The sequence below is a fragment of the Canis lupus genome, chromosome 1 (genome assembly GCF_003254725.2).
Source record: "Canis lupus dingo isolate Sandy chromosome 1, ASM325472v2, whole genome shotgun sequence".
NCBI classification, from domain to species: Eukaryota; Metazoa; Chordata; class Mammalia; order Carnivora; family Canidae; genus Canis; species Canis lupus.
This window is the reverse complement of record NC_064243.1, coordinates 104,367,520-104,392,549: the sequence shown is the minus strand read 5'-3', so window position 1 is coordinate 104,392,549 and position 25,030 is coordinate 104,367,520. Positions and strand designations below refer to the sequence as shown.

The window sequence follows — 25,030 nt, the reverse complement described above, 5'->3', positions numbered from 1 at the left end:
TATGTTTTATCTTCCTTTATTTTTTTTTTAAATTATTTTCTTGATTTATTCATGAGAGACACACAGAGAGATGGAGAGACACAAGCAGGGGGAAAAGGAGGCTCCTCAAGGGGAGCCAGGCGTGGACTTTGTCCTGGGACTGCAGATCACAAGGGAGCCGAAGGCAGACACTCAACCACTCAACCACCCAGGTGTCCCACTATATGTTATGTCTAATTTGACAGAACTTCCTTTCGATGTGCTTCTTTGAAAAATTGTTTTCTGTATTATCACAAAAATTAAAAGAGAAAGTCAAATGCCAAATTCCAGGTGAAGTCTTCTGTGTGCGTGTATGCACATATGTGTGTGTTTAATTAATACCTGAATGTATGCAGTTTTTCATATTTGCCATTAATACGAGATCTTTTGTAAGAATTTCGTACTTGAGGTTCCTTTTAAACAGCTTTATTTGGTATAACTTACATGCCACAGGGGATCCCTGGGTGGCTCAAGGTTTACCGCCTGCATTTGACCCAGGGCACGATCCTGGAGTCCTGGGAGCGACTCCCACGTCGGGCTCCCGACATGGAGCCTGATTCTCCCAACTCCTGTGTCTCTGTCTCTGTCTCTCTCTCTCTCTCTATCAAAAATAAATAAATAGGGATCCCTGGGTGGCGCAGCGGTTTGGCGCCTGCCTTTGGCCCAGGGCGCGATCCTGGAGACCCGGGATCGAATCCCACATCAGGCTCCCGGTGCATGGAGCCTGCTTCTCCCTTTGCCTGTGTCTCTGCCTCTCTCTCTCTCTCTCTCTGTGACTATCATAAATAAATAAAAATTAAAAAAATAATAATAAAATAAATAAATAAATAAATGAATAAATAAATAAATAAATCTTTAAAGATAAAAACCAAAAATACTTACATGCCAATAATTTATCCACCTAATGTGTACCCTTGATAGCTTTTTAACCAAGTCACATGTAGGTGTAAGCAAACCATTGTCAATCCTAAACATCTCATTACCTCATAAGAAACTTCATACTCTTTAGCTGTCACCACTCATATTCGTTTCCTCATATCTAATTAGTAATCTGCTTACTTTTTCCAATTTTCTTCACCGACTATTGACATGACATTATATAAGTATAAAAGTGTACAATTTAACTATTATATATTGTTAATTATAGCCAACATATATTAAATATATACACCAGATTATCTACTCATCTGACAAGAGACACAAGTTATTTCCAGATCCTGGCTATTAGGAGTAATGCTATTGCATGTTATTTATTTTTCACATGTTTATAATTTTTCTAGTTTTGTACTTGTACCTGACTTCCACTTTCATGGCACTGTCATAGGAAAAGATGCCTGATACGATTTCAATCAAATTTATTAAGACTTGTTTTGTGGCCCAATATAAAATCTATATTGGAGAATATTCCTTGTGCATGTGAGAACAATGTGTTTTTTGCTGTTGCTGGAACGTTGTAAGTCAATCTGCTAAATATCATTGAAGTCTGGTACTTCCTTATTGATTATCTTGTCCCATATTGAAGGTCCACAATTGAAGTCCCCTGCTATTGTATTGCTGTCTCTTTTTCTGTTCTTGTCTGTTCATTGTTGCTTATATATTTGGGTACTTTTATGTTGGGTACATAAGTATTCTAAAGATTACATCCTTTTGTTGAAATAACTCCTTCATTTTATTTTATTCAGGGAAAGTAGGGTATATTGATTTGAAAAACTATGAAAGATTCCTATGTATCAAATAAAATTCGTTTTTAAAAGTAGGTGACTCCAAGATCCCTGGGTGGCGCAGCGGTTTGGCGCCTGCCTTTGGCCCACGGCGCGATCCTGGAGACCCGGGATCGAATCCCACATCGGGCTCCCTGTGCATGGAGCATGCTTCTCCCTCTGCCTGTGTCTCTGCCTCTCTCTCTCTGTGTGTGTGTGTGACTATCATGAATAAATAAATTAAAAAAAAAAAAGAATAAAAGTAGGTGACTCCTATCTAACCAACCTTTGACCAAATCGACACCACAATGTACCCACAAAAGTATTATGTAGCTCAAGGAGCAAAAAAGCAATAATCAGAAGTAAATGTCCTCTTAATACAGACACTAAATAAATACACAAACCTACAGCTTTAATACAAACTCGTAGGTACATGTGCTTAGCCAGCTTGTGCCAACAATAAATGAGTAAATGTTTTATATTCAATAAATGCACATATACTGTATTAAACCTTTAGTCACATGTAATGTAGTTAGTCTAAAAATCAAAGCATAATGTAAGATTCCCTTAAGTGAAGACATACATTTCAGAAAGAATCCAACTTGAACTAAAGCCACAATCAGAAGCACTGTAAAGGTGACCCATACAAAGCCTGTCATTTGCATTGTATATAAAGAATAGCTGCCCAGGAATAATATCAGGAATCTTACAAAGGGGTATTATGATAACCTACCAGAAAGGACAAGTAAGTTATTTGGAGACTTTAAATAGCAGAGAACAATGTAAATCAAATTATATGTGAAAAAATCTGCAATGTATAATAGCCAGAGATTAGAAAACTGAATACTGTGGGGAAAAGATTGATTAGCCCATACTAGTTGGTTTCCATAAACCATTGACTACTTCTTTCAGTAATTACCAAGATTATCATTGCAACAATATTTTTCCACACACATCAAAATCTGGAAGCAGTAACTCCTCCAATTGTCATTTAGTGTTCTCTTTTTCCCAACCTCGAAGCACAGGGGTAGGTTTTTGAATATTGACTAGCATTTAGGGGACACAGGAGATATAGATGTTCATAAACATCACATAAGCTATAATTGATGTACCTGGAAAAACACCACCAAAATTTATGGGAAAGTACATTGTTTTTCATAGGGGCATTACATGAGTTATAAAAACACTGTTTTTGAGTCCTACCAAAACTAGAATAGGGGAAATCTTTTTTTCCCAAATGCACCATAATTAAAAACACTACACAATGTAACCCCTTTATTTTATAATGACCCGTGCAGTGTCTTACTAGTCTTTGACTTAAAGTCTACTTTGATCGATGTAAGCATACCCATCCTCATTTCATCTGGTTTCTATTTGCATGGTATATCTTTTTTCACACCTGCACTTTCTGTGTTCTTAAGGCTGAAGGAAAATATACTTGGGTCTTCTATTTCTTTCCATTCAGGTATAACTTTTAATTGCAGAATTTAGTCCCTTTATATTTAAAGTAAGTACAGATTAAAGTGTGGAGTTACTGTTGTCATTTTCGTTTCCTGTCTGTTTTAGAAATATTTGCTGTCTTCTTCATTTGCTATTTATCTTTGTGATTTGGTGATTTTCTGTGGGTGTATACTTCCATTATTTTCTCCTTATCTATTATGTATGGACTACAGGTTTTTAACCTCTGGTTACCAAGAGGCTTAAAGAAAGACCTCTTTTAACAGTTGATTTTAACTTCTTAACCGCTTAATTTCCATATAAAACTTTTTCAGGCTTGAGAGAACTCTTAAGAAATATGAATTTCCATCTGTATGCCATCGTAGGGAAGACTTATTTATTCTCTTTGTGGTATCTGTGCCGATTTCCTCATTGGAACCACACCACCTGATGTTGAGAATTCAACTTATAACCATTGCTATTATCAAGATTCGTCAGTATTTTACAGGACTGCCACCTCTTTGTTCTTAAACACCAACTAGCAAACCATTTTATTTAAACTATCCAGAAAGATTTTAGTTTTAATGAATGGAGAATGATATTCTGAAAACTTATTTCATGGTAACTTAATGTTATAACCATGAACAGCATCTGCATTTAGATCTTCTTCATATATTCTAAATCATGTTGTTGTTCATCTTCAATGGGAAATGAGGTCTGAATGAGACCCACCTAAGGAAGAAGGGCATCTCATCTTTGATGCAGCAAGTCAGCCATATAATTTCATATACCAACTAGGCATCCATGAATTTTCTAAAGTACAAAATGCATTAATATGTACTAGTCACCAATCTCACACAGGGTCAGTGTAAAACAAGCACATCGAAATTATACCTTTGCAAAAATCCATCCCTTGTATCTTTTGAAGCATAATACATTATCCTCACGTTTAACTTTGTACTATTCCTTGTAAGTATTTGATGTAGAGTACTGTCTAAAAAGGGTAACTTATATACTGCTTTCTATTGATTTGTGAGTTATTGACATATGATATGCAATAAGTACATTTCTAAATATTTATGTATTTCAACTTACTTTCCTTTCTGTAATCTCTGATGTTTTCTAAAGTTTATATATAAAAACAAGGTGTTTCCTCATTCATCTGTTTATAGGTTTTGAATGTAGTACGCATTTTGGGATATTGATTCAGGACTGAATTCCAATTAAAGGAACTGCAACTTTTACACTTTATGGTTTCTATCCTGTATGATAGCTATGATATTGAGTAAGTCCAGAGTTCTATCTAGAGGTTTATCTAGATGTAATGATCTTGTAATGATTTTCCTCAGATGGTAAGGCTTGAGTACTGGTTAGTGTGTTTGCCAAATCTGTGGTATTTGTAAAATCCTCTCCACTATACATTTTCTGATCAGGAATCACGGTTTTCCGTTGTTGATTGTGGCCTTGCCACATTCTTTACACATATTTCATTACTCTCTGTTATGAATTACCTAATGTGGAGTAAGAGTTGAGCAGCACTTACAAATCCTTTCATATTTGCTTCTTCTGACACTCCTGCTGCTACTTGTGTGCTGTCGTTGGGGACCTGGTACTTCTGAGAAGAGGCAGCCAAGTAGATTCTGGCACTCTCAATGGCCAAAGAAAAACCCAAAGAAGGAATCAAGATTGAGAACAATGATCATATTAATTTGAAGGTGATGGGGCTGGTTTGCATTGTAGTGCAGTTAAAGATGAAGAAGTGTATACCGCATGAAATAAACTAATGAAAAACTATTGAGAACAATAAGGTTTGTCAATGCAATAGGTCACATGATTTGATGGGCATCCAATAAAGGAGAAAGACACACCTGCACAGCTGGAAATGGAGGAGATAGATACACTGATGGGTTCCAGCACTAGACAAGAGGTGAATACTAGAAAGGGAACCTGCTACTTTACAACTCTGCTCCTCCAGACCAAGAAGGGGTTTCCTCTGTTCTTTCATTTTTTCCTTCCCCATTCCTCTATTGGACATAAGATAACTGTGTCTCTGCACAAGCATGCTTTAAAAAAAAGAAACAAAAAGAAATGGCCAATGGTACAGTTTGATCAACATCAGGAGGAGATAAGATGAGGGGACGAAGTGGTTCTGTGAAACTACTCTTTTACATTAATGCTGTGATTATTCAGCTCTTATTGTTACATTCCATGAGTTATTTTGCTCTCAGTTTGACAACAACAATAAAAGAACATAAAAATCCGTGCATACCTTGTTAATATTGTGCCCAAGATTACGTATCCAAGAAACCACCAAGGAGCCAACACTTAATCAAACACACGAGGGTTTATTTACAAGGTTGAGCTTGGGTTCAAGTGTCTTGACAGCGGTGCAGGGACTTGCACCCTGAGGTGGGTTCCAGCTTAGTTTTATGGACTGGTCTAGGTGACCTCCAGAAGGGGTGGAGGAATTTCTCAAGTTCTGTTTACATTCTGATATGTAGCTTTCAAAGGCATTAAGCTCTGTTCTCATTCTGATATGGGACTTTCTAGGGCGTTAAGCTGTAAGCTGTTTTTAACTGTAACCGAAGTAAGGTAAAATTCAGCTCTTATTCACAGGGGCCTGAGATGGCTGTACTTCTGCTAACGTTGACCTTAAGGTGGAATGGCCTTAATTTTCTTGGCCTCCACAGTTGGATTGCAGAATTTTTAAGTTTTTCATTAATCATTGTAAAATCAAGGAATATTTTATATAATTTCATAGTATACAGTTTTAGACAATCTGTCTTACAGTAGGGATAAATTACTCTAAAAGAAAAGAATATTCATCATTTTCCGTTGAACTCAAGTTTTTTGTTGCTTAAAAGAACTTAAAAAAAAGTCTCTCACAATCCAAAAATCTTGCAGCCTTGCTCTAGTAGGACTTCTTTGATAATGAGTAAAGGTTGAACAGTGATTAAACGGCCTCACCACATTCTTTACATTTGTTAAGGTTTTTCTCTAGAGTGAATTCTGTGATGACGAGTAAGGTATGAGTCCTGGATAAAGGCCTTGTCACATTCTTTACATTTATAGTTTCTCTCCAGTATGAATTCTGTGATGATGACTAAGGCTTGAGTGGTGGCTAAAGACCTTCCCACATTCTTTACATTTGTAAGGTTTCTCTTTAGTATGAATTCTATGATGATGGGTAAGATATGAACGACAAGTAAAGGTCTTGCCACATATCTCACATTTGTGAGGTTTCTCACCAGTATGAATTCTGTGATGTTGAGTAAGATATAATTGCCTAGCAAAGGTCTTGCCACATTCCTCACATTTGTGAGGTTTCTCGCCAGTATGAATTCTGTGATGTTGAGTAAGATATAATTGCCTAGCAAAGGTCTTCCCACATTCCTCACATTTGTGAGGTTTCTCGCCAGTATGAATTCTGTGATGTTCAGTAAGATATGAATGCCTAGTAAAGGTTTTGCCACACTCATCACATTTGTGAGGTTTCTCGCCAGTATGAATTCTGTGATGTTGAGTAAGATGTGAATGTCTAGCAAAGGTCTTGCCACATTCCTCACATTTGTGAGGTTTCTCGCCAGTATGAATTCTGTGATGTTGAGTAAGAGATGAATGCCTAGAAAAGGTCTTGCCACATTCCTCACATTTGTGAGGTTTTTCACCAGTATGAATTCTGTGATGTTGAGTAAGAGATGAATGCTTAGTAAAGGTCTTGCCACATTCCCCACATTTGTGAGGTTTCTCGCCAGTATGAATTCTGTGATGTTGAGTAAGGGTCGAGCACTGTGTAAACGCCCTGCCACATTCTTTACATTTGTAAGGTTTCTCTTTAGAATGAATTCTGAGATGTTTAGTAAGGCTTGAATTATGATGGAATGCCTTGCCACATTCCTTACATTTGTAAGGTTTCTCTCCAGTATGAATTCTGTGATGTTGAATAAGACATGAATGAGTGTAAAAGGCTTTGCCACATTCTTTACATTTGTAAGGTTTCTCTCCAGTGTGAATTCTGTGATGTTGAGTAAGATATGAATGCCTAGTAAAGGTCTTGCCACATTCCCCACATTTGTGAGGTTTTCCACCAGTATGCGTTCTGTGATGTTGAATAAGGCTCCAGTGCTGTGTAAAGGCCGTGCCACATTCTTTACATTTGTAACGTTCTCCTGTAATATGAATTCTCAAATGTTTAGAAAGGAGTGAGCGCTGGTTAAAGGCTTTGCCACATGTTTTACATTTGTAACGTTTCTCTCCAGTATGAATTTTATGATGTAGAATAAGAAGTGAACGAGTGTTAAAAGCCCTGTCACATTCTTTACATGTGTAAGTTTTCTCTCCAGTGTGAATTCTGTGATGTTGAGTAAGATATGAACGCCTTGTAAAGGTCTTGCCACACTCCTCACATTTGTGAGGTTTCTGGCCAGTATGAATTGTGTGATGTTGAGTAAGGCTTGAGTGCTGTGTAAAGGCCTTGCCACATTCCCCACATTTGTGAGGTTTCTCGCCAGTATGGATTTTGTGATGTTGAGTAAGGGTCGAGCACTGTGTGAACGCCCTGCCACATTCTTTACATTTGTAAGGTTTCTCTTCAGAATGAATTCTGTGATGTTTAGTAAGGCTTGAATGATGGTGAAATGCCTTGCCACATTCCTTACATTTGTAAGGTTTCTCTCCAGCATGAATTCTGTGATGTTGAATCAGATATGAATGAGTGTAAAAGGCTTTGCCACATTCTTTACATTTGTAAGGTTTCTCTCCAGTGTGAATTCTCTGATGTTGAGTAAGATATGAATGCCTAGTAAAGGTCTTGCCACATTCCTCACATTTGTGAGGTTTTCCGCCAGTATGCATTCTGTGATGTTGAATAAGGCTCCAGTGCTGTGTAAAGGCCGAGCCACATTCTTTACATTTGTAATGTTCTCCTGTAATATGAATTCTCAAATGTTTAGAAAGGAGTGAGCGCTGGTTAAAGGCTTTGCCACATGTTTTACATTTGTAACATTTCTCTCTAGTATGAATTTTATGATGTAGAATAAGAGGTGAACGAGCGTTAAAGGCCCTGCCACATTCTATACATTTGTAAGGTTTCTCTCCAGTGTGAATTCTGTGATGTTGAGTAAGATATGAACGCCTTGTAAAGGTCTTGCCACATTCCTCACATTTGTGAGGTTTCTGGCCAGTATGAATTGTGTGATGTTGAGTAAGGGTTGAGTGCTGTGTAAAGGCCTTGCCACATTCTTCACATTTGTAAAGTTTGTCTCCAGTATGGATTCGCCTATGTCTATTTAGGGTTAAGCAGACTTTAAAGGTTTTACCACATTCTTCACATTTGTACGGTTTCTCTCCGGTACACGTTCCGTGATGTTGAGGAAGTACTGAGTCCAAGTCAAAATCTTTGCCACATTCCTTACAAATGTCACTTTTCTCTCCACTATGAACTGTCTTATGTATACTTAGCCTTGGTGCTTGACAAAACATTTTCCCAGGTTGATTACACCTGAATGGGTTTTTTCCCACATGAATTCTCTGTTGATCATCAACATTGGAGGACTGGTTAAGAGCACTCTCACATTCATTTTTAGGATTCTCTCCTGTATTCATACTACTTTGTGTACTAAGGTTAGACTTTTGATAAAAGACTTCCGCACATTTACTACCCTCATGATGGTTCCCTAGAAGCCGAGTCCTCACACATCGACCAACATTGGAGCCCTGGTTAAATGTTTTCTCAGATTCACTGCATTGAGCAACTCTGTCTCCGTTGAACAGGCTCTGGTAATTTTGTAGGGTCGACTCCTTAGTGAAACACCTCTCAAATGGATCCTGTTTAGCACTTTGTTCTTCATTTTTAAATCTCTGATTTTTAGAAAAATTTGACTGAATAGTCAATCCAATTCTTTTTTCACAAGGGTTCAAATAATTATTTTCAGCATGGACTAGGTAACTTCCCAGATTTTCCAAACTGTAGTCGTTCCCTATATATGTAAGTTTGAATATTTGATTTGAGTTTTTGTTTTCAGAAACACACTGCTTTGTGGAAGTAGCAGACTTAAAAAGGGAGGTTACTGAAAATGTTCTATATCCTTCACCATTTTGGGCAGGGAGATTCTTATTATGCGTAGATATTGCAGTATGGTTGTGGCCTTCATGATGTCTTTGATGCCCTTCACTCTCTCCATCATTGTCCCAGTCTGTCATGAACTGTAAATTCTCAATGGCATTATTTCTTAATTTACCCAATGACACTCTTTGGAAAGAAGATTCGATGCTTGGCTTTGACAGCAAGCTCTGGGTGTCACGAAAAGATATGGCTGAAAGATATCAAGAAAGAGAAATGTAAAATTATTCCACTTACTACTCTCAGATGAATATGCTGACAACTACTCATAGATAACCTAAAAACCAGTCATAGAAAATCAGCAAAAAGGCCCAGAAGGAATCTTCAGGACTTTGTTCCTCAATGAACACATAAACTTACACAGAATGTACTGACCACATAGCCTAATAGACAGCTGTAGTACTTTCATGCTATAGTAATAATCACTTTTTTATATATCAAAAAAATCAAGAATGTACCGTGAGCCCAAAGTTTGCAAAAGGGAGGAAATTTAAACATCAACAGAAAAGGACAAAAGAGGAAACAGCAAAAATAGGAAAATATCAGGCATTCCATGTGGCTCAGTGGTTTGGTGTCACCTTCAGCCCAGGGTGTGGTCCTGGTCTCAGATCCAGTCCCCTGCATGGAATGGAGCCGGCTTCTCCCTCTGCCTGTGTCTCTGCATCTCTCTCTCTCTCTCTCTCTCCCCCTCCCTCTCTCTGTCTTTCATGAATAAATAAATACTAAAACAAACAAAAAAAAGTAAATTATCAACAACAACAGGAAGAATTGGTTTTCAGGAAAGATCAACAAAATTGACAGACTTTTAACAAAATCAAGTAAGAACGAAAAACAGGCCAACTAAAATCAGAAGTGAAGTGACAGCAGACAGTATTAACTGATACCATAAAAACACAAATAAGAAGAAGTGACAAGTGATAAGTATATGACAAGAAAGAGATACCAAAAATGTGTATAAATTTCAGAATAGACATAAGATACCTGGATTTCAGGATTCCATTAAATATTTTCTGAAGAAATATTTAAAAAGTCACAATTGGTCGACAAATACCAAGTAGATGGAAAAAGTAATTTAAAACTTCCCAACAAAGAAAAGTCTTGTTTCAGATGAATTCACTGGATAATTCAGAGATTCATTTATTATTTTTTTTCTAAAGATTTTATTTGTTTATTCATGAGATACACAGGGACACAGGTAGAGGGAGAAGCAGGCTCTTGTAGGGAGCCCGACACAGGACTCAATCCGGGGCCTCAAGGATCACACCCTGGGACGAAGGCGACGCTAAACCGCTGAGCCACCTGGGTTGCCCTAATTCAGAGATTTAATGGAAAAGTACTTCTTTTTTCTTTCTTTAAAGATTTTATTCATTTATTCATGATAGACACACAGATAGATAGGCAGAGACACAGGCAGAGGGAGAAGCAAGCTCCATGCACAAAGCCTGATGTGGGACTCAGTCGAGACTCTGGGATCATGCCCTGAGCTGAAGGCAGACATGCTCCTGCTGAGCCACCCAGGAGCCCCATGGAAACGTATTTCAAATCTCTTCCAACATTTTCAGGGAGTGAAGAGAAGGGAAATTATCAAAATAGTTTCTGTGACTCCAGTGTTACCAGGTTGTCAAAGGCAAAGGAAGACTGTACAAGTAAGAAGATTACAAACTACTACCTGTGAGGCGCAGTTATACAAAGTCCACAATAAAAAAAGCAAACTAGCACACTGAATCAAAAGCACGTTTTACAACACAATTAAAGGCAATTCTTCCAGGAATTCAAGGGTGTCTCGACATATCGAAAACTATAAGTTAAAGGCTCGACATTAACAGAATGAAGATCAAAAATGGCATCATATTGCTGCAGAACAAGAATATGAGCATACTGGACAATGTTTCATTATTAAAAACACTCAATAAAGTAGGAATAGAAGCAAACTGCCTTAACTTAATAAAGGTCATATAGGTATGGAAAACCTGAAATCTAATATATTCAATAGTAAAAAAACTGTAAGCTTCTTCTGCATGATCATAACAAAGCGATTTCACTTCTATTCAAACAGTACTGGATATTCTAGTCTGAATGGGAAAAAAAAAAACCTTAAATGAATCCAAATGGGAAAAGAAAATGCAAATTGATCTCTTTACAGATGACATCCATAAAAAACCCTAAAGAATCCTTATTTTTTTGTTGTTTCTGTTGCTATCACTGGTATTGTTTATTTCTAGTAATTTTTTCTACGACACACTCCATTTTCAATTTTTTTAATGCTATAAATGCCTGAATTAAGTTGCAGTTTCAACTTTTTTCTTTTCTTTTATTTATTCATTTCTTCATTATAGTAGGTTCCATACCTAACATGAAGCCTAACTGGCTAACTGCGTCCTGAACCCAAGACCCTGAGATCGAGACCTATGCTGAGATTAAGAGTCAGATGCGAAACCGACTGAGCCACCTAGACACCCCCAACTTTTCTTCTGAATGTTACAAGACAAGGAACTAGAAAAAGAAGAAATTTAGCTGTGATCCAGTAGAGAAAGGAACTAAAAAAGAAAAATCAGAGATAGAGCATAATAAACAGTAACATAACATTGACATCAATGCCCAGATTTTCCAAAAAATAATCAAAATTTTAACTACATTAGCTAAGAAAAAAGGAGAGCAGCCTCAAAAATTAAAACAAGAAATGGGACAGAAAACACAACAGATAACTACAGAAATACATACTGTGATAACAGATTGCCATGAACAATCATATACTAACAAATCAGATAACTTAGAAAAATCCCAGATAATTCCCCTATATATATAAAACAAACAAGATTCAAATAGAAATCTTAAACCCAACAAGTAGATCCTCACAGTCCAATAACAAGAATGAAAGTTGAATGTAGAATAAAAACGATTTCTAGCACAGAAAAGCACAGGACCACATACCTTCACTGGTCAGTTAACTGAACATTAAAAAAATAATAATAATTAATGACAATCCATCAAAATCTTACATTTTTTAATTTTTTTAATTATTTATTTATTTATTTATGATAGTCACACAGAGAGAGAGAGAGAGAGGCAGAGACACAGGCAGAGGGAGAAGCAGGCTCCATGCACCGGGAGCCCGACGTGGGACTCGATCCCGGGATCTCCCGGATCACGCCCCGGGCCAAAGGCAGGCGCCAAACTGCTGCGCCACCCAGGGATCCCTCAAAATCTTACAAATAGTGGAATGGACAGAACATATTCAACATCATCCTATGAGGCCTAGCATTACCCTGATCCGAAAGCAGGATTAACATCGCACAAGAACAAAATAGTCTAGTTTTTGATATAGGTGTTGCTACTCTGGCTTTCTTTTGACATCCATTTGCAACTTAAATGTTTTTCCATGCAAGTGTAGCGAGTACCTAGCACCATAGAACCAGATCACAATACCACTGACCATATCCCCTCTGCTATATCCTTTAGCCTCATGATTTATCGATTCTATAACTGAAAGCCTAAACCTTCCATTCCCCTTTACCCAGTTGGCCCATCATCCCTCTCCATTCCACTCCAGAAAGCAGCAGTTCTGTTTTGTTTTTGGAGTGGGTCTGTTTCTGCCATTTTTGCGGTTTCTAGCCATTGATGACAAAGAAAAGAGACCAAGGAGGTATTGTGCTGGACAATGTAAATAGACCTAGAAAGTACTGTGCTGATAAGTCAGGCAAATAAAAGCAAATAACATATGATTTCACTTTAGGTGCAGGCTAAAAAAAAAGTGAACAAACAAATAAAAAGCAGAAACAGACGCATAAATATCAATTTCATGTTTATTTTTTAAGACTTTGTTTATTTATTCATGAGAGACACACAGAGAGAGGCAGAGAGAAAGGCTGAGGGAGAAGCAGGCTCCCTGCGGGGGACGATCCCAGAACCTGGGACCACAACCTGAGCCGAAGGCAGAGGCTCAGTGACTGAGCCACCCAGGTGCCCATCAACCTCATTTTAAATAAACCCATGGATAATCCCAAGAAATATAAAAATTCCATGTTCCACATATTCTATAGTGGAACAAGCTTGCCTGTAACAATTTTCCAATGCTAGCAGAAGACAGAGGACTCTCAGATTCAAGTCCAAGGATCTTAGGGTTCATGAAACAGAACAAATTTCTTGATCACGCTAACTTCACTTGCCAGCTCCAAAGCCCCATTTCACACATGTAGATGCTGCATATGCAGTGGGTTTGTGTCACATCTATGAGACCCTGAGCACAGGGAATCCCAATATCTTGAAGGAGCAGAGAACATATCTTCCTGAACCTTTGCCATAGAAGACGATATCTGTTTTCCTCTACAGTTAACAAATCTGTCCTCCATCTAAGGGTAAGATATTATCACTATATTTCAAAGCATTTTAATATTCACGCATCATCGGAGAGCCAATTAAGGATAAACACTTTCAGTGTCTCTATCCTTAACATACAGAGTAACTTAAACCCACAGAATCGTTTCCCAACACTATCCACCACTCAGTCTGACCCCAGTATGTCTCCTGACTAATTACCCCAGATGTGCACCACCTCATCAAACACTCATTAGTCGGACACAGGATCTGGGATAAAATCTATTCAATGTGGGTTGCCTGCGTGGCTCAGTCAGTTCAGTGTCTGACTCTTGATTTTGGCTCATGTCATGATCTCAGGGGTTGTGGGTTCAGGTTCCTCAACAGACTCTGGACTCGGTGCTCAGCATGAAGTCTACTTGAGATTCTCTCCCTCTCCCTCCCACCCCATCCACATACACCCTCTCTGTAAAATAAATAGTCTTTAAAACTTGAAAAAAGCAGTTTACATCAGGAAATATTTTCAAGGCTATCACTGGCAGGATACGAAGCAGAAGAATTGGGTGACTTATAACATTCACTTCTGCCCTGTTCCTGTGGGGCTTGCGTTCAACCACACTGAAAAATCCCAGTACTCATGAAGGTCTACCTTAAACTTCTGTAGTGAACTTAGCAAGGGAGATGTGTGAAGAAACACCTAAACTGTACAGAAGCATATTAATTTACATGTATTTGATGACAGATCTTGTACTTCTAACCCAGGCAGAGCAGGTCCTGGAAACAGTGCAATCATGCCTCTTTACAAGAAAATGGCTGAGAATTGGGAAACACATAGGATTTAGGGCAGAGATGTTCACCACTCATCAACAAGAAATATCATAAAGAACATAGGGAAAAAAAAAAAAAAGAACAACATAGAGGCACTTCGGTGTCTCAGTCGGTTAAGCTTTAGTTCGGGTCGTGAAACCAGTGTCCTCGGATTTAGCCCCATGTCAGGCTCCCTGCTTGGTGGAGAGCTGGCTTCTATCTGTTGCTCTGCTGCACCCCTTGCTTGTGCTCTCTGTCAAATAAATATATTAAAACCTTTAAAAAATGGGCAGTCCTGGTGGCGCAGCGGTGTGGCGCCGCCTGCAGCCTGGGGTGTGATCTTGGAGACCTGGGATCGGGTCCCGCGTCGGGCTTCCTGCATGGAGCCTGCTTCTCCCTCTCCCTCTACCTGTGTCTCTGCCTTTCTTTCTGTGTGCCCATGAATAAATAAATAAAATCTTTTAAAAAAATTAAAAGTATATAGACATAAAAGATGGATGAGACCAGGTAAAATGAAACAGGTGATCACAAGGATAAAAGTTCTTTGGGGGGCTCTGAAATGAGTGAAGATTGGGAGGAAATGTTGATCTTATTATGAATACAGCTGACCTACTGCTTGTGCCTGGAGTGGATGAAAAAACTGCTGGTCCAGATCACAAGCTCACAACATGGTATCAAGGAATAACAATGCTCCATAAAGCAAATGTATCATTTTGTTAAGATATCACAACCTTTTTTTTTTTTTTAAGATTTTATTTATTTATTCATGAGACACAGAGAGAGAGAGAGGCAGAGACACAGGCAGAGGGAGAAGCAGGCTCCATGCAGAAGCCTGACGTGGGACTCGATTCAGGGTCTCCAGGATCACGCCCTGGGGCAAAGGTAGGCGCTAAACCTGTGAGCCACCCGGGCTGCCCAAGATATCACAACCCTATCCAAAACATGTTTTTGTTCATTTTCTTTTGCTGTACATTTGGCAGTGACCTACAGAAGAAAATTAAAAAGTCAATGTACCTGGAAGCTCTTACTCTAACTAACCCCCCTCCAAAAAACAGTCCATAGGGTAACATTAATGATCTGCAAGATAAGGAAGACCCACATGGTACCATAATGGACACAGCACTGGCCACGTACCAAAGATGTGTGCATGCAAAGTCCTGGCAGAAATATTTTCACCCAGAGGCTGTCACCTGTGGGTGGGACCCCTTTAGCGACAATGTCCCATGAGTTGACTATACTCATGTATTGGACAATAAAATCTGTAGAACTTAACCTACCTCCAGTGAGGTAAAGAGAGAGATAATGGTAAAACGGCTTTGATTTGCCAAAATTCCAGCTATAATCTATAACAAGTAAATTATTGCAACTGTCAAGCCTCTAGAGGGATTCTGCTTTGGGATATAGAAATAATTACTCATCAGAGCAGAGAGGCGCACTGAAGGCTTTGACATTCAAGGTGGGAATGGGGAGATCCCTGGGTGGCTCAGTGGTTTAGCACCTCCCTTCTGCCCAGAGTGTGATACTGGAGTCCAGGGATCAGGTCCCATGTCGGGCTCCCTGCATGGAGCCTGCTTCTCCCTCTGCCAGTGTCTCTGCCTCTCTCTCTCTCTCTCATGAATAAATAAATAAAATCTTTCAAAAAGAGAGAGAGAAAATGACAAACTACTAAATTTTAGAGAGTGTGTGGATGGGGACGCCTGGGTGGATCAGCAGTTGAGGTTCTGCCTTTGGCTCAGGTTTTGATCCCGGGGTCCTGGGATCAAGTCCTGCATCAGGCACCCAGGGGGAACCTGCTTCTCCCTATACCTGTGTCTCTGCCCCTCTCTCTGTCTCCATGAATAAATAAATAAAATCTTTAGTATTTAGTAGTATTTGGTATTAAAGCTGAGCATGATTAAACATATTTACCAACAATTTGATCTCACATATATAAACAGCAGATATGTATGCACGTTCCACTAAAAGATAAATTATAGATTTACATGCCAGTACTATCATGACAGTCCTGGACTGAAAATCATTCCCCTCCATTAGCCATAAAATGATGTAATCAATTGATAATCACACAATGGAGTCGGATGGATCCATTCTAAAGAATGATGCACAATAACATGAAGGAATACAGATCAATTCACAAGTATAGATAGAAAAAAAGCCAAATACAAGAGTTACCACTGCCTGATTACATTTATATAAAGTACAAAAATGAGGACAGCAATCTACGGCTTTCAGCGTTAAAAGAGTGCTGAGCCTGTGGTAAGGTACCAAGGAAATAAAAGGAATTGCAGAGGTCAATTAATATATTTTGGAGGTCAAATAACATTGTTTCTTCACCTCAACAGTTTATACAGACGTGCTTAGTTTGTGAAGTTCAATTGAGCTGTTAACATATGTTCTGTATGTGTGACTTTACTTCAAAAAAATATTCAACATGGAGAAACTCTCTGGCTCAGTTTGTGGAACATGCAACTTTGATTTGGGAGTTTGAGCCTTGTGTTAGGGGCAGAAATTGCTCAGAAATGGGGTCCTAAAAATGTTGATGTGCTAATATTTAAAATAAATAAAAATCAAGTTAAAAACTTAAAAATTCTAAGAAGCAAAAAAGATAGATGTAAAAAGAGAAGTGTCATAAAATAGATATATTGACAAGGTGAAATAAAATCTAGGAAGGAATAGATTTTCAAAGAATGCTTTAGTTTCTAGCTCAAGCAATATGGTACTGATATACATAGTTCACAGAAAAAAAAGAGAAGAAAATGTAGAATTATTTTCTTAAAACACATATAGGAACACCAGAAAGGAATAAAAAAACAGGGAGGGTATTAGGAAAGACAAAAAATGTAGTATAGCCAAACCCCAATACCTTCATTAAGATATTAAACACAAATAAACCAAATGTTCCTGGTGACACTAAACTTTGCTCGAATATATTCCACTGGAACTTTGTGAAGATAGAACTAAACCATGAGGGTAAATTGAAAAAAAGAAAACGGAACAAAATGTGTGTAGTGATAACCAACCAAAGAAGTGGTATGGCAAAATAAAAATCCTATTGAATAACCTTTAACGCCAAAGGACTTGGTCACTATTAGTTTTATTTATTTTTGAAGATCTAGATGTACAGGATTTCAATAATCTATTTCATGGAGAATAAGCATAACCTATATTTGTGTGCATATTTATACACACATATAAACATACACAGATATACATACGTGTACATAGGGAAACATTTATTTTTAGCTGGAGACATTGCACCTTCCCTGGGGACAGCACAGCGCTCCACCATGAGGGGCCAGCTGAAACTACAATTGTTCCACCATGAGAGAGAGCCCATGGTGGGCACCCAGCATTCCCCAAATGTCAAGCTGATTCTTGGGTACCCACATAGGTCTGGCCTCAAGGGCTTCCCTGGGAGAATCTGGGATGTTATAGACATCTGCATCTAGTCACTGGCTCTCAGAGTGGGTTCCCTGGACAGGTACCTGAAAAAGTGTTAACAAAGGAAATTTGGGGAGTGCACCCCAGAAGTACTAATGTGGCAATGTGGAGATAAACACTGCAATCTAAGATTTACAAGTGCTCCTGGTGATTCTGTTATGGGCTAAATTGGACAACCTTGCAGACACTAAGTCACAGCTCATCCCTGAGTTATCCACAGGTAAGTCATTCCTAGAAATGCTGTATTTGGGGTTCCTGGGTGGCTCAGTCAGTTAAGGGTCTGCCTTGGGCTCAGGTCATGGTCCCAGAGTCCTAGGATGGAGCTTCACCTTGGGCTCTCTGCTCAGTGGGGAGTCAGCTTTTCCCTCTCCTCCCTGTTCTTGCTCCCTCTGTCGCTCTCTCAAATTAATTAATTAATTTAAAAAATTAAAAAAAAAAAACCTCTAAGCTTACTACAGTCATGTCAATATTGTGACAGACACACACACACACAATGTGCAAAACACAAATCTTCTTTATTCATAAATAAATTTGACTCTAAAAGTCTTCCTCGGCTTCCCGCAGTTCTGTCTCTGCCTTCTCTCAATACTCTCCTTGAGCTTCCTGAGATCTCCCCAGATACACTCTGTTCACATTGTACAATGAATGGAATCCAGATGAAAGTGAATTGGAACATGTTTAAATATTTTTTCAAGATAGTTATGAAATTCATACAAGACATTAATACAGGTTATGGGAGGCACCTGGGTGGCTCAGTGGTTGGGCGTTTGCCTCCGGCTCAGGACATGATCCCTGCACACAGCCTCTTTCTCCTCTGCCTGTGTCTCTGCCTCTCTCCGTGTGCCTTTCATGAATAAGTAAATAAAATCTTTAATAAAAAACAGGTTACGGAAGAGTTGGTTATACGTCCCTCAGGTACCTGTGAAAATCTCATTATTTCCACTGCATAACTAATATTCTTGACTTGGATCAATTGCTATCATGAAGATACATCCAGCTTTTAATAAACTGCCACTGTACTCTCCTTAAAATGCAAATGTTGGGATCCCTGGGTTACCCAGTGGTTTAGTGTCGGCCTTTGACCCAGGGTGCGATCCTGGAGACCCGGGATCGAATCCCACATCGGGCTCCCGGTGCATGGAGCCTGCTTGTCCCTCTGCCAATGTCTCTGCCTCTCTCTCTCTCTCTGTGACTATCAGAAATAAATTTTTAAAAAAATTTTTAAATGCAAATGGAAAAACTATTTAAAATTCAGAGTGTTTCTCTGTCGTACTTTATTTATTTATTTATTTATTTTCTGTCGTACTTTAATGCAAGGAAAGGTGCCCTGGACACTTACTTCCTCGGGACTTCGATCACACTTACAGGTCAGCCACAAGCAGCATCTCCATGTGGACTTTCTTCATTAATTGTACATTATAATGTCCTTAATCTTCCATGTTAAAGTAGGTAGGAATGAAGTCCCCCTCATACCAGAGCCCTGCATGTCTGTGAGACAGCAGCCACCAAATCATCTTACATGTACACAAATGATAAAGCCTTGGGATGAGAGGATTTCAGAGTAAAATTAACATCTGCCATGCAAAAATGTCAAATATGGTCAAAAGAAAACAGGAGACACACCAAAAATAATAATCTCTCTTCAGACAACCATCTCCTCTCCATCCTGACAGGGATATTAACAGATACCGAGGACCGCTGAATACCGGGTTTCAACAGCGGAGGTCCATATATATGTAACAATACATGAATACAGTACAGTACTATAAATGTGTTTTGTCTTCACCTTAAGATTTTCTATTCTCAAGCTAACATTATTATAAAAAATACCATATATAATACAGGAATACATACCAAAAACTGCGATGATTGACTGTTTATGTTCCAGGTGAGGCTTCTGAGGTCAACAACAGGTTATTTCCATGACAAAACAGGTGTGGTTTTCAATTTGGGGCTCTCAAAAGATACACACAGGTTTGCTTTTCTTTTCTTTTTTTTAAAAGATTTATTTATTTATTTATTCATAGAGATGCAGAGAGAGAGAGAGAGGCAGAGACACAGGCAGAGGGAGAAGCAGGCTCCATGCAGAGAGCCTGACATGGGACTCAATCCAGGGTCTCCAGGACACGCCCTGGGCTGCAGGCGTAGCTTAAACCACTGCCCCACCGGGGCTGACCCACACAGGTTTTCACTGTAAAGAGGTGGTGCCCCTAACACTTGCATTGTCCAAGGCTAAGATGTGAGTGAACTGTGTGTTTTAACTTTGGATTTTTCTCTATAATAAATACTTTGATTTCAGATCATGCCTGAAAAGGGATATTGACTTACTGCTTTCTTCTGTGAATTCTGATGTTATTTAGATTTCCTTTCCATCTCACAACTTACCAATTTTTTATATCCTTAATGTTTTTATCCTTTATAAAGATGTTTTTCTGAAGTATGTAGTAAAACCAAAGGTCTTGCATCAATTTTACATTTCTTTTTTTTTTTTTTTTTTTAAGATTTTATTTATTTACTCATGAGAGATACACAGAGAGAGAGGTAGATGCACAGGCAGAGGGAGAAGCAGGCTCCATTCAGGGAGCCTGATGTGGGACTCGATCCCAGGACTCCAGGATCATGCCCTGGGCCGAAGGCAGGTGCTAAACTGCTCAGCCACCCAGGGATCCCATATTTCTATGGTTTCTGCCCAGTATGCTTTGTTATCTTACTGATGTTCAATAAGAGTGCAGTTCCAGGCATAGATGTGGACACTATTCTTAACAACTCTAAATTATTCCACAGGATGCATTACCTCATGTTGAATAGTTCTGGTTATGAATTAAATGCCTTGCACATTCTTTACATTTAAGGGCTTCCCCTCACTATGCACCCTCTGCTCCACTATGCACATCTCTCCACTATGTACCTCTCTGTTGACAAAGTTTGTAGTTTTGCATGAAGTTTTTCTCAAATTTTATTGTACATTTGTCAGCCATCCCCTCATTATGTCTTATGTTAGGTTGTTAGGCTTAGGGTGGTAGTTAAAGGCTTTGCCACATTTTAGACATTAGAGAGGTTTCTTCTGTTATAAAATCTCTGCTATTGAGTGCTGAACACAACCAAAATCTTTGCTCTAGTTGCTACATTTGGAAGTCCTTTCTCCAGCGAGGGTACAGGATATACAATGAGATTTGAGCTTTATTAGACATTCCCACCTTTATTACTTTTATACTGTTTCTCTGTATGGGCACCGGGGTGGCTCAGTTGGTTAAGCATCTTATATCAGCTAGGGTCATGATCCCGGGGTCCTGAAATCAAGCTCTGCCACCAGGCTCCCTACTCTGCAGGGAGTCTCCTTCTTCCTCTCTGTCTATCCCCCCTCCCACCTGCTATACCTGCCTGTGCTCTCTATCTCAAGTAAATAACGTCTTTTTTAAAAACAAATACATCTGTAATTATGGAAGATAAAGTCCTCACTAAAGATCTTCCAAAGTTCAGAACACATGAATACTTGTACCAAGTATTATGTCTCAACTACTTTACAGTGATATTTGGATAAAGACCATCCTGTGTTTATCAAAATTAGAGACTTTGGAATAAGGAGGGATTACATGCTGGTGGGAGAACAATGAATCCACTGAAAAGGAGTTCTCAAATCAATCAAATTTAGAATTTTTATCTTAATTTTTAAGTGTTTGACTTTCAGAAATATTTCAGTGCATGATTTTTTTTTCTTTTTTTTTCAGTGCATGATTTATCCAACTTTATATTTCAAATGGTTTGAATGATTACTTTCACTAAAGGTAACTTCATTAATTTGGACTAGGTGACTTTCCAAAATTTCCAAATGTCCTCAGAAAATATGTAGGTTTAAAAGTGGATGTGGGTCCTTGCACTCAAATACATCATCCTGAAAATATAACTGAATTAAAGTGGGATTCTCCAAAATTGTTTTATATCTCTGATCTCTTCTGGCAGTAAAGACTCCATTATGGGCAACTGTCCCAGTATGCTTATATCCATCATCACATCCCTCCTGTCCTCCATGACCCCATCAATCCCAGTCATTAAGTATAAAAACTTAGGACTACAGATTCCACATCCTCCCCTATCACTCTATGGAATGAATCTTCTTTGCCTGTCTTGGCCAACAACCCTGGGTGTTATGGAAAGACACAATTAAAAGATTGAATATTCATTTTTCTAAGATTTACTTATTTATTCAAGAATGACACAGAGAGAGAGGCAGAGACGCAGGCAGAGGGAGAAGCAGGCTCCATTCAGGGAGCAAAATGTGGGACTCGATCTCAGGACTCAGGATCATGCCCTGGGGTGAAGGCAGGCGCTCAACCGCTGGGCCACCCAGGCATCTCCACATCCCAACTAAAAGATTTATTTATTTATTTATTTTTCTTTTTTTTCCAACTAAAAGATTTAAAATAAGACATCCCACTTAGCGAACACACATGCATATATGTTAAAATTCTAATGTGTAAAGTTAATACCCAGTATAGCACTTCAGATGAATCTGGAGACATAGGAACCACCAGGATTTGCTCTTCCATGACAACAAAAATTGACCAAATTACTTTTTTCAGTGCTCCAGAAGCCAGTTAGGAAAACATAGCACCCCCAGGCAGGAACAGATGAAGAAGAGCCACATCAAAGAGACTAAGAAAGTTTGTGACACTTGCCCACAACAGCAGCAGCTCACCCACCCTGACACATGAAGGCCACCCTGTGAAAAAACTCGTACCTCTCCTCAGGAGAGAAAGAAACGAGTGACCTGTAGGTTCGGGGATATGGATTCTTGGCTGCTGCCTGAGGGACTTGTTTCTGTCACACATGACATGGAGGCAGAGGGAACGACAGCACCCTCTGGATGCATTGTGGTGGCTGCTCAGACAAACAAGAAAGTCTTGTTTCTTGTTCAAACAAGAAAGAGACTACAGAGGTGAAGCAGAGGAAGGAATCACGTTAGGCATCGGACTCTTAATTTCGGTTCAGATCATGGTCACGATCCTTCAGATGGTCTCTGAACTCTGTACTTGAAAACTGTCATCCTTGGGGCACCTGGATGGCTCAGTCGGTTCTGTGTCTGCTTTCAGCTCACATCCTGATCAGAGGGTCCTGGGATTGAGCCCAGGTCAGGCTCCCTGCTCAGCGCGGACTATGCTTCTCCCTTTCCCTCTGGTCCTCCCCTGTGCTATGCTCTCATTTGCTCTTTCTGTCTATCTCAAATGAATAGATAAAAAATCTTATGGAAAAATTAAAAGAAAAAGAAAATGGTCATGGTGTAACTAAATACACAAGTAAAACCAAAACCACAACTAACTAATGTAGTGGAAAGTCCGAGACAAAAGGAAGCACATTGTTATGGAATTACAAAGCCAGAATAAGACAAAATTTAGCCCGAGAAAAGCTACATTAAAATACATGCATTAAAATACAGGATCCCGGGGTGGCTCAGCAGTTTAGCGTCTGCTTTCAGGCCAGGGTGTAATCCTGGAGTCCTAGAATTCAGTCCACATCCCCACATGGGGCTCCCTGCCTGGAGCCTGCTTCTCCCTCTGCTTGTGTCTCTGCCTCTCTCTCCATCTCTCATGAAGAAATAAATAAATAAAATCTTACAAAAAAAAAAACCAAACAGATGCATTATTCTGTTTTTTTAAAAAATATTATATTTATTTATTCATGAGAGACACAGAGAGAGAGGCCGAGACACAGGCAGAGGGAGAAGCAGGCTTTATGCAGGGAGCCCGACGCGAGACTCGATCCCGGGTCCCAGGATCAGGCCCTGGGCTGAAGGTAGCGCTAAATCGCTGAGCCACCTGGGCTGCCCCAGATGCATTATTCTCAAGGAAACTTTCTATAAAACTAATTTTAAACTCTATCTCTGTATCATAAAAAATAGGCATGAATTATTGGCAGATTTTCACTGACCACAGTATTGTAAAGAATATTCATTAAAATCAATCATTAAAAGCTGTAAGTGAAAATCATATGAATAACCACTTAAAAAGGCATTATACAAATGTATTATTTTATTAATATATCCCTCCTTGAACAGAGAATTTAAGGCCACAACCCACTCCTTAAAACCAAGGAAATAAACAACATCTTCATTTCTAAATAAACACCAAGAAAGTTGCAAAATATGCTAAATCCACTATACATAAAATACATATTTGGAAAAATTCATATATACTCCAAGGAAAGTAGAAGAAAAATCCAATGACTAATTGTCACTGAAGTGAAATTACATTTATGAACAAAAGCTTTCTTTAAAATACAGGAATTATACGAATTATACCTCACTGCTTTTTTTCTTTTTTTAAGACTTTATCCATGTATTTGAGAGAGAATGAGAGAGAGAGAGCGCAGCTGGGGAAGGGCACAGGGAGAAGCAGACTCCCCACTGAGCAGGGATCCCATTGGGGGTAGGAGGGCTGAGCCCCAGGACTCCAAGATCATGACCTGAGACCAACTGACTGGCCACCCAGACAACGCTCTACCTCACATGCCATGTCATATAGAACTTTTGATCTAATAAATAACAGATGAATCTCATATATAACTAATAAGAAAGTGAAAACACACTTGACAAAATAAAAAGAAATTCCTGTCATACAAGATAAATTCATACAATGATGCAAGTATTAAGAAAGAAGGTAAAAATTGAGAATTTATTATAGGCTTCAAGTTCTAAGGTCTAAATGTTCTAGCTCCCTCATGGCATTAATTTAGGTAGAATTCTAGGATACAAACAGATACGTTACATTATTTCACCACTGAGGAATGGAACACACTGCTATATCCTAATTTCAGTTCATACAAAGAAAAATTAACATCCAGAGTGAAATAAATGATTAGATTTTCTTATTTTAGGGAGGTGCTTTGTTATCTGATGAAATTACTGAGTGTCAATTTTGTACAATCAAGATTAAAGCCTCCATAACATTGGAATGCATAAGCCAGAAAACGTGGTACCTGTCTCCAGTGTTCCCAGGATTTCTGCACCAACCCCAGTATGCCCACCACTACCCCGACATGCTTCTCACATGACGCAAAACAGAACTTACAAAGGGCTAAGGCTATGGATCCTGAGAAACAGGGAGACTTCCCCAGGACCCTCACAGCAATGGAGAACCTCTCAGATTATGGAGACCCTCCCACTCCCAGGGGAGTCTCCTGGCCCTCCCTGTGGAAG

The 25,030-nt window shown here is 38.9% G+C and overlaps 4 protein-coding genes across 28 annotated transcripts in view; 1 reads left to right on the top strand and 3 right to left on the bottom strand.

Annotated features, from left to right (window-relative positions):
* The window catches only part of LOC112643367 (zinc finger protein 420-like), a 642,213-nt gene that overhangs the window by 359,632 nt on the left and 257,551 nt on the right, over positions 1–25,030 (top strand). The gene's annotated exons all lie outside the window — the stretch shown is intronic.
* Positions 1–25,030, bottom strand: part of LOC112643408 (zinc finger protein 736-like) — a 255,589-nt gene that overhangs the window by 150,167 nt on the left and 80,392 nt on the right. The gene's annotated exons all lie outside the window — the stretch shown is intronic.
* Positions 5,481–25,030, bottom strand: part of LOC112643370 (zinc finger protein 91-like) — a 74,944-nt gene continuing 55,394 nt past the window's right edge. The window contains 2 exon segments of the mRNA XM_049108101.1: positions 5,481–6,227; positions 6,229–9,469. Coding sequence (XP_048964058.1) covers positions 6,140–6,227; positions 6,229–9,469 — 3,329 coding nt within the window. The 3' untranslated portion in view covers positions 5,481–6,139.
* LOC112643415 (KRAB domain-containing protein 5-like) overlaps positions 15,335–25,030 on the bottom strand; it is a 66,022-nt gene continuing 56,326 nt past the window's right edge. The window contains exon 5 of the mRNA XM_049108437.1: positions 15,335–15,381. Coding sequence (XP_048964394.1) covers positions 15,350–15,381 — 32 coding nt within the window. The 3' untranslated portion in view covers positions 15,335–15,349. The remainder of the gene's footprint in view (positions 15,382–25,030) is intronic.